The sequence below is a fragment of the Sinohyriopsis cumingii genome, chromosome 11 (genome assembly GCF_028554795.1).
Source record: "Sinohyriopsis cumingii isolate HCF-2022 chromosome 11, ASM2855479v2, whole genome shotgun sequence".
Taxonomy (NCBI): domain Eukaryota; kingdom Metazoa; phylum Mollusca; class Bivalvia; order Unionida; family Unionidae; genus Sinohyriopsis; species Sinohyriopsis cumingii.
In genome coordinates, this window is record NC_142971.1 from 32,253,299 (window position 1) to 32,269,985 (window position 16,687).

Consider the following 16,687-nt stretch of genomic DNA (forward strand, 5'->3'; position numbering starts at 1 on the left):
TTCAATCTGCAGCTGACCCAACGTTCACTTTCAAACAGGCTAGGTGGTCAACATAATTTTCCCAATCTGACAGCAAGTGAAGTCTTTCAATGCAAATTCAGTACTTCAGTCTGACTCTCATGGACTTGCCAGGCCTCTTTTTGGGAAGTCCTTTCTAAGTCCATTCAGGAGGAGTGCAATAAGATTTTCAAGATGGCTAACGTGGTGTCCATATTAGATATCACATTGGAACCATTGTTATTTAGGATCAACTAGACATCTTTTAATGAAAACACCATGCTGATATAATATTTAATTGGATGGTTGAGTAGCACCATTTCAATTTACGACCCATTAGACCTCAGGATGAATTTGAAACGTTTCATTGCAATCCTCCAAGTAGTACAGGAAGAGCAGCAATAACCAAACTGGTACTAACGGACTGGAGGATGAGGGATGTTGCACGAAGTTCTACCGGTTTATGACCAATAGAGCTAAAAATGAAATCAACAATTGCGAGAAATTCACATTAACATTAATAAATTTCACAAAATAAAGACTGCAACATGACATAAATACGTTTACACTAAAAAATATATAGACTCTGTTTATCAATTCACAAGATATAACTTGGATTTTATGACGTGCAAGATGTGCATTGTACCTAGTGAAAGCTGAAACTAAGTAAAGAACCAAAGTGACGTAGCTATGACAAGGGGAGGTATGGGGAAGTGTTCTTCCCCTCATCTAAATGGTATATACATAGGAAAGATACACTCTTTCCATGATAGCTGGATTCAAGAGCTTGTAAAATTTCTTCCTAATGTTAATGTGATCTGGGAATGTATTCAAAAAGGAGAACCATGAAATTTTCAACACTAAAGAGTCAAAACATGCAGTACCTTTAAGGTGTCACAGAATAAGACAAAGAAATAACTTGGTTTTGTCTTAAAACAATTAGACTATTTCTCGTTGTACATGTGTACAACGTTATATAGGGTGAATATGTTTTTCTAGGTAAGCGAGTGTATATCATGTACCTAGCCACAGATTACTTGTGACTAACATGAGGTGCACGGGTATTCTACCCCGACTTGCACTCACTCTCCTATGGATTCAAGTAAGACGAATCACGAAAAACCACACTGGTCATTTTTGGATCACGTCAAGAAGTATACACTCTCCTTTATTCTCCAGCCATAGGGGTAAGTGTTAAATTTACATTCTATTTATTTGATAGGCGAAGCTTATTCGGTTTGTACTGTGTTATCGCGTAATAATGTTTATTACAACGCAGATTTTTAAAAGTAATATCATATATATAGAAATTATGCATAAACTATTATGTCCCATTTGGTTTTATTATAGCTGCGTATGTGAATCTGTAGCTGTGTCTGCGTCTGTGTGTCTGTGTTGGCAGCTGTGTCTGTGTTGGCAGTAGCTGTGTCTGTGTTGGAAGCTGTTTCTGTTTTGGAAGATGATTCTGACTGTGTTCGTAGCCGACTGTCATAGTAGCTGACTATTATGGTAGCTGACCGTGTCTGTAGCCGTGAATGTATATGAAATGTTATTGTGAATATAACTAGAGCGGTCCGAAGCTGTACGAAGCAGTCTAAAGTTTCATGGAGTCATCTGGAGCTTCCAAAACAACGCTATCTGTTGTGATAGCATTATTGTGAATCTTAGTCGTGATAAGATTATTGTGAATCTTAGTCGTGATAAGATTATTGTGAATCTTAGTCGTGATAAGATTATTGCGAATCTTAGTCGTGATAAGATTGTTTTGAATCTTTAGTTGTGTCAAAGATTATTGTGAATCTTTAGGTGTGTCAAAGATTATTTTGAATCTTTAGGTGTGTCAAAGATTATTTTGAATCTTTAGTTGTGTCAAAGATTATTTTGAATCTTTTGTTGTATCAAGATTATTTTGAATCTTGAGGTGTGTTAAGAGTATTTTGAATCGTGTGTAAGATTATTTTTGAATCTTTATAATTTTGTTCTTGTTGAACAACGTACTGTTTAAGGGGTATGTGCAGCCCATGAGGGTTCTTGGATCTGCACTTCATTTTATTCAATATTTGTTTTGTTTATTTTCAATTGTATTTTTTACATCATACTTTACATCATTTTTTACTCACTCATAAATTTCCATCTTTCTTACATTGTGTTTGGCTTGTTCATTTCGTCCAAAAACCCACTCGGTTACAATTCTGTGACATAAGGTATATTTGCAGGTTCTTCATTTACCTTTTTATACCTATACAAATATTTCAGGCCTTCTTGACATAAATAATTATAATAGTGGCAAATGGGAAAGGATAGCTTCACATTAGTATATTTTTATATAAAAATTTGATAATGGAAAAGAAGCATTTATAAACAGGACCAAACACAGCACAAACTGCAGGTTAAAATGATTTTTAAATGTAAGAAATAAATGTGTTTGCCTATAATCAAATTGATCATCAATTTATGTCTGTACAGGTTGAAATAAAAAAATGAATTACCTTAGCCAGTCTTGTGCAAGTTCTGTCCAGTCTATTTCTGTATCATTCTTTACTGGCAGAGTACTGACTCTAAAAATGTATAAAAAAAGACACATACTGTTTAGTCTTCTTGGTAAGAAACCCTTTCAAAAATCTGAAATAATAAGTGTTTTAATTCTAAAAGAAAAAGAAAAAGAAAAACTAGAAATATTCCATACAACATCTATGTCATTGCTAATATAGTACAACCAAAGAAAGCCTGGTTCAACAAGCAGGGGAATACCTAAAGTCAAATTTAATCAGAAAATGTTTAAAATTGAACCTGACCAAGTCTCGTAACAGATTTGAATACTATGCATTAAGTCCTTAAAAAGTGAAAATGAAATTTCAATTGACATGATCTGATATTATGAACATAGGTTGACAACTGACACAAACAGTTTTGTGAAGTGCAAACTTCTGCAAGCCAAACAAAGGCTTTGATTTTGCTCATGGAAATCTTGTCTGGACTGAAACTTGTTCTAAAATCCTGCAATCTGACTGACATTTATGTCTAATTGAACTTTAGGTTGGGTCTGAATGAAATACTGGTGATGTAGGATCTCGAAAATAATGGCTCTGAAGATAATTAAAAACAAAACCCCACTTTTAAGGGCTTAACTAGAGGCCAGAGTATATTCCAGCTTACTTCAACACAAGGTTGATGTCATCATCCCTGGTCCAATCAGCTCCAGATCTCTGTTTCCAGTTGAGGTAGTTCAGCCATTTTGTACGACACTGTTTCTCTGATCTTGTGATGACACGCTCAGCAACAAAAGCCCAGGAAAGACCTTGAGTAACATTCTCTCCTGGAAATGGAAAGTATTGTAATGGGAAATTTGTAAAATTGTCCCACCAACTGTGCATAATGTTTTTAGAATGACACCTTAAAACTACTTAACTTTACTGAGAACTGTAAACCTGAGAAGCAGAAATTCCAAAGCCAAAGGAAAATCTCTACCTTAAGAGCTTAACAACTCTGAAGAGCAATAACAACGACTTTAAGCTGATTGTCTCCCCATATTGTGTCTTTTATAGACATCTCATCACTTTTGTTGCTTAAATCCAATCGAATTCTGCAGCCTAAACACACACATCATCATGAAAAGTTCTTAATGCAAGTGCCAGTGTTTTTGTTGCAATAATATTTATTGAATTGTTTTCTATCACAGGGTAATTGTCCTTACATGCATGTGAGAGGAAGAGCCCACAATTACCCTGAAACATACAATAAATAATCTAACACAAATGTGCACACATGTGTGTGTGTGTGTGTGCATTTTACAGTGTATATTACATTCTACTCTTATCATACGTTTTCGCTATGTAATTCACCATCAAAATGAGCATACAAAGTGTTAAATACCTGGCTTTGCACCTGACAAATCATATACAGCAGCTGCCAACCTCTTCTCTTCCTCTGGCAGCCATTTTCCTTAAAAAGACCAAAATCATTCTGACAAACATCTACAATCATAAGTGTTCACTAGAGAGAAGAAAAAAGAAGTGAGAAAATAATAATCGGAAAGTTTTACCATGGTGCTCAGCAAATTTGTTTTAAGTTGCTTCTCTGCCAGCACATCTAACATGTTCAGACTTAAAAACCCCAGAATGTGCAACTGAAAATCTAGTAACCAGCCGTAAGTTTTAAATTGAAAATCTAGTAACCAGTTGCATGTTTTTGCTATTATGTTATGTTCACAGTAGAATCTTTCCACAATTTAATCCATTTTCATACTGAAGCCCAATCAGACAAATAGTTGTGTAGAACTTTAAATTTGTTCAATCAATGGTGAGAGAATGCAGTGACACTGGTCAATCTGTTCTTTACAGGACATCTTTTCAAATAATTTAATAATAAGTTATATACTCTTTTAAAAAGCATAACATTTTCCTTTAAGTCATATTTTTTCATAAGAAATTTTCTATGTAAAAAATTCAACTTAAAGAAAAGTAAACAAAAAACCGCTTTACGTTTTTCCAAAAATCATTTTACCTCTTATATGTACGAAATGTGGGGAATTTTATGCCATTTAAGGTGGTAAAGCAATAATAAATGTCCATTAAGAATGTCAAAGGTTATTCAAATGTTATTAAATTTACTCACATGAGATTTGAAAAGAAAGCAGAACAGACTGTTACTGTAAAGTAGATAAAGCTATTCTTTCTGTTTCAGTATATTTATTCCAAAACAAATTCTAACGTGAAAATATCAGTTTTCATGGGTTTACATTGGTCATTTCCAGGAATGCAATATAATGTCATATTATGCACACATCCAACCTCAGTATATGGGCAAACTTTATGAAGTTCTCAAAATGTACAGTTTGCTTGAAAATCATCAAAGTCTTCATCATTTTGAATATTCAGTTTAAAATAAAAATTAACAAGTTATCATCTGCACAGTTCATTTTAGTATAGTCAAAGTTATGATCCCATCTGCTTAAAATATACCCCCCCTCATTTTATAAAATCAAAATCAGCATCTGCATCAGTGCCATCACTTTCTGCTTCATCTCTATCCACCATTTTGATCGCTGCATGTTAAAATTCAGTTTTGTAATACATTTTTTTTACTAACTATTATCATCATCTCTATTCACTGTGTCAAAGCCAAAATCACAATCTGCTAAAATGTCAATTTTCCATCCAAAATTGCCCTTATGCTCAAACAATTCTGCAAGCACATCACTGCCATCACTTGCCTCTTCAGTAATGAAGTTCATTTTGATCTCCAAATGTAAGAACTTAAATTGGGTTTTTTAATACTCATTCTGTCAATGCATGATATAGTATTTGTGTACCATATATTTTTATTTCCCTCTTTTCAAAAGAGTCAATTTAAAATAATGACATATTACACAACTGAATATGATGAACATAAAACCAGAATTGTATTCCATATGAATTACAATGGAATCATCTCCAGTCTGAAATGAGCTAATGAACAAATATGAGTCCACAATTCTGAAATGATACACAACATCCTCATTTCTCCATGTCTTGGCAATCTCCTAGTTCTAATTTATGCAACTTTATTTTAGTAATGCAATTCATCCACACTTCTGCTAAGTCTGATTTTAAAAATGAAAATTAAACCAGTCTGTTACAAATACGAATAAAGTAACTGAATGAATTTACACACTGCATTAACTTCCATGAAAATAACTAAAATACCAGTCTGATGATGTAATGAGTATTCAAAATATGTATTGAAAACAAGCATCCATAAAAAATGACTGAAATAAATTTCTACACTGACTAAATTTTAAAAAATACAAGCATGCAATTGAAGTATTATGGTTGAGAGTAGGAAAAAAGGTACCTGAATTACATGTGTCTCTCATCAATCGACATTTATCCTTAACTGAGGACGAGCTTCTACCAAGTGCAGTTCCAATTGCTGCCCAATCATTTCCATGCTTCATACGCAGCCTAATTAGAGACACAAAATGCATCAATACAGACAGATGAAACAATTATAGCATGTATATCTATTATAGACAACACATGATTGTCTCCCATATTCTGCACATCAATGGGTAAACAATATTCTCGTCAAGTTTGTATATGGTCATAACTGAGTGATCTCATTTATGTTAATGATAGCTCAATACTGTAAAAAAGACAAGGCCAAAATTAGGCACAATTAGACCTATAATCTGTTTGATTCAAACCTACTTTCAAAAATATCCTTTGTCACTGACTTAGTTATAGTAAATTCTAACAAACGTGCTAAAAGGTTGGGAAAAATAATTCATTGAGTTATATTCTCTTTCTTTAAAATGATCATTTTGAAAATTATATTTTGTCAATGACTGAGGTATATTAACAATTTGCATTCATCAGGGAAAAGTTTTCTTAAGTGTATGTGTGTTTGGATTTTTAATGTAGCTTTAACAAAATTTCAGTCATATCGCGATGATGTCTGCAGTGTGGCAGTTTGTTGTGATGTCTAGCACATGTAGCATGACGTCTCACTGAGTAACATTATCATGACACCAGGCCAACCAGTCCTAACACTAACCTCTTAATGCTGAGTGTCAAGTCAGGCAGCTGTTAGTATCCATTTTATGTTTTTGGTATGGCTTGGCCAGGGTTTGAATCTGCAACCTCCCGCATCTGATGGTTGAGTTTTGTTGAGATTTATTGTTATCTGAGGACTGTGATCATAAATGTTATTTGTTGTTGTGCATATTTAATTTATATTTGATTTAATTTAATTGTTTGTAAGTTTTATAAAAATATTATTTTAATTTCATTACATGTCAAAGTAATGTAATCTTGTTTACTTGATTTGGGATTTTTTCTGAAAATTCAGTTTGCTCTGACTCTTTTTCATAAACTCCTAATAATAATAGAAACATTGTTTTTTTTTTTTTTTACTTAGTTCCTGACATTGATTCAGAAATCACTGAGACAAGTAAACAACTTTCTATTTTTATTTTATTCTCTGAGTAAAATGATTGCTTTTTATCAAGATCATACTGGGAGTACGTGATTTTAGATATGTAAACAACCTCTATTTCACAATTCTGGGTTTTACAAAATTGTGCAGTAGTTAGATTTAATAGTGATGTTTAGAGAGATATTTCTCAGTTTGCACTTTTACTTTGGACACTGGAAAGTGTTTCGTTGTGACCAGTTTGGAGTACATTTTAATCTTTATTTAAATTATTTGGATTCTGAAAGAATAATTCTTTTTCCTGGAAATATTTGAGTGCTCATACAGAATTCTTGGACAAAGACATTTCTTTAAATTTTATTTGGAATTCAAACACTGGAATATTATTTTCTGTGGTTCACAAAGAACTGTAAACACATCAGTGCTATACTGACTACAGTATACTTCATTCTTTTCTATTTTGGATTTTTTGTCAGGATTTGAATTTGAATTCATTAAAACATTTCATTATTAGGACTTCTAAAATCAAATTTGTGGATTATTTCTGGATTTGATTTCTTAAAAGCGCAAGTTCTTATTGTTTCAATTTTTACATTTTTTGTCCAGGGAAATAAATTATTTGTTAAATTTTTCAGAGCTTGTTTTCACTTTTTCTTTTGTTACTATTTATTAGAGCCTAAGCATGTAACATATGATTTGTCTACTGAATTTCCTCCATTTTGGGTTTGCAAACATCCTGTCTATTTGAGTGTAAGAAACATACAGCTGTCTTCTATAGCATCTTAAGTCTCATCGTGGAAATGTCCAAATTTCACAACTGTTCCAGTAAGACTGATGAAAACAATAAATTTGGTGATGATCATGAGATTATACTTTTGGGAAAAGCTGAATAATTTTCAAAAAGCATGGTTGCTCACAGGACAACTGATAAATCTGAGTGCACAGCAACTACATATGGCAGTCCAATTAGTCTCTATCGTAATTATAAACAGTGATCAATCAATTATTCAAAATAAATCATTGGATTTCTTGCAAAATTATGAGAAAATAATGGCCAAAGTTCCAATTGTCAATTTATATTGATTTATTATTATTTAATTTTACTGATTTTTAATCTTCACAGTCATATTTATTGTATTAGAATATCAAAAAGCCAATTGCCCAACTGGACTTAGCTTTTACATCAACTAGTTGTCCAACTGGACTTCAACCTTATGTCAACTGGCTGCCCAGCTGGGCTTCATGTCAACTAATTTCACAGCTTTGATTTTTAGTTATTTTGAGCATCCTTGCAAGGTATTTTTCTATCCCTGTGTCATTCTGCTAAGTATATAATCATGGCTGCAATGTAATCCAGGAAACTTTGCCTGTACATTAGACCACATTTCTGGTATCTTTGAACAGTGTTATTAAAAGGAAGAACTAATCTTGTCCTCCATCATACAAGTAACTAGATTTGTCTTTGTAAAACGTGCTCCAGATGCAAACAGTAATGTACAAAAAGTTTTACAAAAAGCATGTAAATTTTTCAAAAAATGCAATAATGGCATGAAAATCTAATCACATCTAGTTACATGTATCTGCATATGCATGCAAATATCTCAGCCAAATTTCATCTTTTTGGAGTATAACATACATACCAGATCATGTCCCACATAAAAATACAATTTTTACATCATAAACACTACAACATAGTATTGTTACAAAAATCTGCTTTGATAAAATGAGGCTGCTGTGTTCAGGAAACAAACCATTAAACTTTGATGCCTGAAATGAAAAGCTCCACCCATCTTTATTAACGATTAATGACTATTTCATGACCAGCAGTAATGTTTCTTTTAAGCAGGATTTTACTCCATATATAAATGCAAAACACAAGTGTTTTGGTAGCTGGAATAATAAAGTTAACGTTGTGGAAGTGTGTGTGATTCACTTTTGAAGGCAAATGTCAAAATACTTTGTAATTCAGTGAATGATGAGCAATGAATGAAATAAGCAAAGCTGAGTGAAACCAAATTTCAAAACTCTTGGTTGTCTGTTTGCTTTGTGAAGTTTACTAACAAGAGGGACAATTTTATACTTTTTAAACACTGACAACAGCACATTATCAACATTAGTTGCCGTCAGTAGTGCACATGTCATCCTCGACAGTAATGACACTTGCATCAATTTCAAACCCTTCAATGTTCTATCAGGAAAGTCAGCAACTACGGTATTCTATAGTCCAATCAATTTTTAAAAAAATGTTTTGAATTTTTTATTTGCTGTGTGGTTGTGATTGTGTGTATATAATACATTATAATTCTATGTGTACTGGCTATCTTGTTAGGATGTGTATTTAATACTTCAAAGAAAACATTTTTTATATTTGGAATGTACAATCTTCAATATAAAAAGTTCAAATCTGTTTATCAGTTTGGGTAAAAATGTATGCAATCCCATCCTTGTTAAGGTCAAGAAGACTATATTGGGTGTACCAAAGCAGTCATGTAATAGTAGAACAACAGCTGAACTTTGACTGCTTCCTATGAATACTGACAGCATCATCAGTATGCTAATATTGTACAGAAGAGCTTCTTATAGTGTCTGTCCATGAGTATCCCACAGGGCCTGTGAGCAAGATGTAATGAGTCCTTGGTTTCATAGCATTTTCTTAAACTAAGTAACTCTTTCTGATACTGGGATATCCAAAATAAGCTCAGGATAGATAATAAACACCTATAATCAAATTAGCTTCGTATAGTACCTGCAGTTATGAAAAACCAAAATCACAAATAAACCAAAATCATTGTTTTTATTGTTGTTGTATGGTTTAATGCCATTTTTCAGCACACGATAGGCTATACATGGCAGCCAGTATTAATGGTGGAGGAAGAACCTGGGAAAACCCCTGAAAGAACCAACAATCCACGAGAAGCTATTGGCAAGCTTTCTCACATACCCACACTGGTTGAACCTGAGACTTGAACCCACACAGACAGAGGTGAGATGGCAGTGATCGGTAATGGAGAGTGCTTTAGACCACTGGGCCACTCGCGGCCCCCCACTGTTTTTGTAATTTCTACCCAAACTTAACAGATAACAAAAACAACACTTCCTCTTATCATGCTCTGTAAATCAACATCTAAGAAAAACTTTCTGTTATACTAATTTCCAAAGATTTTCATATCTTATCCAAATATTAATCTTATATTTCTAAAGAACGCATGTGTAAGGTTTTGCAAATATTGTGGCTAAATTTACAAAAGCATACTTCCTGCATCAAAGAAAATTGCCCAAAACCAACTTTTTTCTGCAGCAAAGTCATTGCACTCTATAAGACTGCCACCATCATTTCTTTCAATCATTTGTTCTTCAACTGTTACATTATATAATGTCTGCACTATACATTTGGTACAATAATCAAACTAAATTTAACTGAACTCAATTTTCTTTTAATTTTAATTTCTGGCCAGTTTCAAAAGGCTTATACAATTTGATAATTGTAAAACATGCCTTATTTTGGGTGATGGGTATTGAGCCCCTTGTCACCACAAAGCAACTTTTTAGTGTCTTGACCCTGTTGTCCTCCTGCCATAACACTGCATGCAAGCTTGGCCAGAATGACATCACCAAATCAAGTTGCCCTGCTGCAAGATGTGGGGATGTAATTAAATTAATAGCTCACTCTCTCAGCTTTTGCATTTCCTCTGGAGTATACCGCCCTATGTGGTTCTTCTGATCATACATTCTGGTCACCCTTCTGTAGACTGAGAACAGGGGGCGCTGTAATCCTTGAGCTATTGTCCGGTAGAAATCTTTCCGCTCATCCTTAGACATCTCAAATATAATCTCAGTAGGGTCCGAAATGTTGCTGTCCTGTAGAAGAAGTCAATAAAGCTGATAACTTCAAAAGTAGTTTGAAGAATCTCTGAAAACCTGTCATTACTCAATTAGATCTTGCACAACAACTATACAAGAAATCCCCTTTTTGTCGAGCATATTTTTCATTAAATAAAAACTCTACAACTGAGCTTAACTGAAGAAAAAAAAGGTTTATCTTAATCTAGGACATGGATGGACAAATAAATGAATAGACATGCACACATTATGCACTTGGCTCTTCTTGCTTCTGGTTAAATAGTAATTATAGCTAATCCAAGGATATTTCTGTATAATATTCCTGTCATTCACAACCCATCAGCAACCACCTGCTAAATGCAACCAGTGACTGTGCTTTGTTTGTAAAAAGTGTTTCGATATTTTATTTAATCCTCTGTAACCACGACTGCTGTAAACTCTGCAATTAGCTACGTTACATAACTTGCCAGTTGACCATTTCAATAAGTCGTAAGAAGTACTAAATGAACAGAACCTATTTAAAATATTTCACTGACTTTATATCATGTTGATTTTACTTATTTTACTACATCCTGATAAAAATTCTTTCTAAAGATTTGTTGCTCTCATAATAGAAGTCATGATAATAGAACACATGTACCAAGTCTAGTAGAAACTGGATAAAAAATACAGGGTTCATGCAAGTAAAATATGACAAAATTCAAGGACTTTTCAAGGACTTTATTTTGATTTTCAAGGAGTCTTATATCTGAACTCACCATAGATATCTACATTTGGAACAACCTCATGTAACCACATTTTCCTCTCCCAATAAAGTTCACTAACATAGGTACAATAAACAAAAAGTCAAACTAACAAAAAGTTTATTAACAAGTTCTTCCTCTGTACTTAATGTCGCTTCAACTCCTTGATCTTAGCATCCAGCTTATTGCAAAGACCTTCATAAATTCCAAGTTTCTCCTCAGCTCCTTTTCTATTAGCATTGGCCTGTGTAAGAAGTTGCCACTTTAGTGTCTTTTCTGCTTTTATAGAGAGTTCATCTGCTTTCTTAACAAGTATTTCATAATCTAATCTGGCCTGCTTTTTTCTTCTTTTCAGATCTTCAATGTCATCAAGAACATGCTTTCTTTTCCTCTGCCCAGACTCAGACTTCTCCCTCTCCTTCTCTAAATAAGTTTCATACTTCTGCCTTGCTGAAGCTGCACTTACAAGAAGCTGGTTGGGGACTGAAACATTCAGTACTCCTCTCACATTTCTAACATAATCACATATAATCCTCTGTACAACCACACTTTTCCCCTTCAAATTTTCACACTCTACTTCCTTGTTCACAGAAAAGCCACACTCTACTGTTGCTTGTCTATGAGAGAGGGTCAACAGGAGCATAACAATCTCCAGCAGCTTCCCATACCTAGCATCTGAATTTTTTCCCCAGTCTATCCATGTATGGATCAAAGCCTGTAACCTTATCAGTACCAATAACTATTATACTGTCAAGAAAGTCATTATATTGTTGCAGGATGACTCCACCATCAAGCACATTGATTCTTTTTGCTGCAATAATCAACTTCTTAAGCTTCTTAAATTTGTTCCTGCTGATATTTGTATGTCTGGTCATTTCCCTTGGACACAAAGATACCATATTTCTGACCACAGAATAAGTGATTGGGGATTTCACTGTAATCTTTTTCAACACTTCAATCACAAATGCCACACATTCCATTCTGAACTCTATTACTTTCTTTTCACTCATGGTTGCACTTCTCAACTTTTCTTCAGCTAGTAAACTGATGTCCACCTTCTTGTATGTCAAAAGATTGGTCTTCTCTAAATCTATCCATATCAACTTTTCTGGTGTGGTTGCCTGTCCAAAACTTCAGGCTTGACAACTTTCTGCATCAAGCATTTGAAGACTGTCTGGTGGTTAGCCAGGAAAGGCTATAGTTGCAATGAAATAAAAAAACTTCAGCTTTTCTCTGATTAGATTGTCCTTCACTGCCTGACTTACTACATCAAAAGATTTGTTAGTAGGTTTAGATAACCATTTTGACTGAACCTTCTTGACATAAAGTTCAACTGAATCCCACACCTGCAACGCTTGCTGGGAAACGGGTACATTTTGTAACCATGTATGGTCTACAAATTTTAGTGGCATGATTGTATTGCCAGCCAATAGCTGGTAATCTTCTCTCCTGGCAGATGAATCTTTAAAAAGATAGTACAGACTGCGCAGAAGTGAAGCGATTCCCCATTCTATAACAAGTGCACCTGCCTTAAATGCATTATGCAAAGTATGAAGTCCACATGAGCCAATATTAATTAAATCATGGTTGTTCTGCCTCTTTACGGTGTGATTTAAGGGCACTCTCACCCATAGCTCTATGTCTGTTCTGGGTCTCCTTGGCCCACTTATAGGAGCCTTTCCATTCATGATTAAAAACACACTTCCCTGGCATCATTTTCATGTAGAAACCAAGGCCACAAGGTGCGATGTAAGAAACAGAGAGCCACCATATTGCCATTCCCACAATGCTGCTAAATGGAAATCTTGAGTAATCTCCCTTTCCTTAGTTCCCAACCAAGCCAAAGAAAGTAAAAGGCATATAGTCGATCAGACATTTTCTGCAATTATTCCATCAAGGTTTTGTTGGTAAAAAAAATCTGGTCTTTTATTTTCTTAAAAATTCAAGCACTTTTTAAGGATTTTTGCTCATTTTCAAGCACTTGTTCCCACTGACATTAAAAATAAGCACTTTTCAAGTGGATTTTCAAAAAATAAGCACTTTTCATCCAGCAGTTGAAAATTCAAGTACTTTTCAAATCTGTGCGAACCCTGATATAATATATTTACCAAGTCTAGTAGAAACTGGATAAAAAGGTATTGATATTTAGAGAGGTCAGAAGCTCAGCCAAGCTGATGCAAGGTATCTCATTAACATATTCTTACATCACTTAGTACAAAACCCATCTACAACAATGACAATAAATACTTTCTCTTATGAAGGTAGAGCAAATTTTGAATGGAATTCTGTCTCCAGAATGGTAAAATGCTAAGCCAGTCAGATAAAAGATTATCTCATTAATATGCATATTTATTTCTCACAATCAAATTCATTCATCTTCATAATATAAGACTATTTTTCAAGTCTGATAAAAAATTTTAAGCAGAAATATAGTTAGCTGTTAAGGTAATAAAATACTCAGCCAATTGGAGGCAAGGTCACATCATGAACATATAAGAATTTCATTCATAATCACATTCAATCATAATCTTGATGACACAGGCCTATTTACAAAGTTTGACTGAAATCATATAAAAAGTAGTGTCTAGAATGGTTAAAAAAACTCCAGCCAATCAGACACAACATGACCTCATAAACAAACACTAGTCTTGTCCATAAAAAAAATCATCCAGAATCTTGATTTTATAATTATAAAACAACAAATCTAAGGCCATAACCCTATGCCTTTCTTTTCTCCATCACTGAAGCAAAAAAATTGAAAGGGTTAATATACATGGCAACCATACAAACCCAATATATTTATCACACCAATATCAATTAAACATTTCTGAAACAAAATTATGATTTAAAATAGTAATTTTTTTTAACTTCAGAAACTAAATAAAAACTGCATTAAAAAAAAAATCATGAAAATGTAAAGAAAATGTACTTTTCACTTAAAATATTTGCAAGTATTTAAAATAATATTCACATTATTAACCAGTGCATATAATAGAAGTAGCATTAGTGGGTGTTGTTTTCTTAATATATAATGAATGCTCTTTCCCATACTTTATCAATATGAAATTACCACAAAAATGCTGTCAAAAGTGATCAACAGGACTGTTGCTTTTTCAGCAGTTAGGGTAAGATATTTTCTGAAATTTATTATTTCCTAATGGTGACCTTAGATATGTTGGTAGGATAGCCATTGACCCTCACTCTCATTCCCGCTAATACAAATAAAATCTGGTTGGGTAGCCTAGGAAGTCTGTGGAAAAAAAATTGGTAGGGTGACCAAGGATTTTCCTCCTAATTTTTTTAATTTTGTGGCTAAAGATTTTTTAATTGGTAAAGAGTAGGGCAGCTAAGGATTAAACAATTTTTTATGGGGGCAGGAAGGCCAAGATGTTAAACAAATTATTTTTATCATGATGGGTCATGTTTTTGTTGTTTAAAACAGCTTCTCTGGTGTGGCCCAGGTCATATATGGTGTATGTGTGAAGCTCTCTCATTACTGAAATCACCCAAAATATTGGTAATATAAACCCATGTCCCGAGCTTCATTTAAACCAGCTCAGAAATATGGACTAAAGAGAGGTAAAAAGAATAAGCTGATAGATGGGTGATAGACAACTGATGATGGATGGCACTCACAAGGTCTGACTATAACCTGACAGACAGGTGAGCTACAAAGTACCAAAACAAATGATAAAAGTTTTCTTAGGTTCTTATACATGACCATTTGCTAATGATAAACTCTTTTGGCATCATGGTATTCAAGTATTTGATCAAACAGTTACAAAATCTAAAACTCACAATGCAGTATTTCATAATATTGGCTTGTAGGATCTCAACTTCTTCCTTACTCCACTGACCCTGCTTCCAGCTGGCACCTGCAATTGAAAAGGACAGAGAGGATGAATGTGGACTGCATGTGAAGTGTTGGAGCACTTAATTTTGATAAATTTTAATAGTTTTATATAACTATGGGTCTAAGCTATTCGAAATTACTTGAAAATGTATTGGTCAGTGAGCATTTTATTGTGCTACTCTTAGCTGAGCAACTATCCCCCAAAAGAGTCACAGCACTGGATAAGTACCATAACTACTTGCTTATAAGTCAAGTCAAACAGCAAACAACAAAGATCCTGATCTGCTGTAGCATACTATGCCAGCAGATCAGGCTATGTGCAGTTTGCAGTTGGGCTTGACTTATAAGCTAGTACATAATGTATAAAAAAAGACAGCCATTAAAAGTGAATAAAATAATGGTCAAATGTGCATTTAAAAATTCATTAAATTAGCACATGTTGAGGGTCAAAGATCATCTTGTTAACTACACAAAGACATTAGTATGATGGCAAATTATTCAATTAGATAAGATCAGTTTTCCCTAATAGAAAGCCAGTAGAACTGATCTAAATCAGGAAATAAATTATTTCCATCTTAACCAATTTTCATGTCATCCCCAAAGATGGTGTAGGTACATGGTCAAGAATGCAATATTTTGTGCATAAACCTTAAGTAAAGTGACTCTGACCTTGGATATTTTGACCCCAAAATCATCTACAAAGTTTAGTCCAAGTCTGTTATGTTGAGCTAATGTTATTCAGAAGCTATTTTTCTTTTTCTATACATGTTGGCCATAACTGTTTACCTTTTTAGCCCAAGATCAACCGACTTCTTCCTTAATTCAATTGCAAGCCATCCACAAAGTTTTGCATTGATTGATGTTGGAGAACTCAAATTATTGATTGGAAAAAAGACTGATAACAGACAGTAAATATTTACTCTAAACTCTGACTTTTATGCTATCACCTTGTGCAGTTTTATGCAATATACATTCCGTCCCATTTTAATACCTATTCATCTTTTTTACATCTCCCGTTGATCGGGAAGCTTTATTTTGCACCGTTACCATCTTACCGTTTTTAATTTCAACCATTTGTTCTTTTATATCGCTGGTCGATGTAGAACCTTTTATAAGTTTTAAAAGATTATACAAGTAACACTTTGTTTGGCGCTAAATAGCCTAAGAGTGCTGATGCGCCGTTAAAAAAAAACAATCAATCAATCGATAACAGACAGATAGACAACTGATTAATAAAATATGCTCTTCCTAATGGCAATCATGTAAACTGGTATCCTCAACAGGGGTTACTATCACAATCAAATATTTTCTCCCAATTCACTCTGCCCACACAAGTTTGGTT

General features: G+C 33.8%; 1 protein-coding gene across 4 annotated transcripts in view; it reads right to left on the reverse strand.

The window, feature by feature from the left end:
* LOC149787867 (cyclin-D-binding Myb-like transcription factor 1) overlaps nucleotides 1-16,687 on the reverse strand; it is a 61,599-nt gene that overhangs the window by 23,129 nt on the left and 21,783 nt on the right. For all 4 annotated transcript variants that reach the window (XM_089974101.1, XM_089974098.1, XM_089974100.1 and 1 more), the window contains exons 6-11: nucleotides 15,291-15,367; nucleotides 10,577-10,767; nucleotides 5,830-5,939; nucleotides 3,871-3,939; nucleotides 3,154-3,313; nucleotides 2,487-2,555 (exon numbers count right to left, since the gene is read on the reverse strand). In XM_089974101.1, coding sequence (XP_089830227.1) covers nucleotides 2,487-2,555; nucleotides 3,154-3,313; nucleotides 3,871-3,939; nucleotides 5,830-5,939; nucleotides 10,577-10,767; nucleotides 15,291-15,367 — 676 coding nt within the window. The remainder of the gene's footprint in view (nucleotides 1-2,486; nucleotides 2,556-3,153; nucleotides 3,314-3,870; nucleotides 3,940-5,829; nucleotides 5,940-10,576; nucleotides 10,768-15,290; nucleotides 15,368-16,687) is intronic.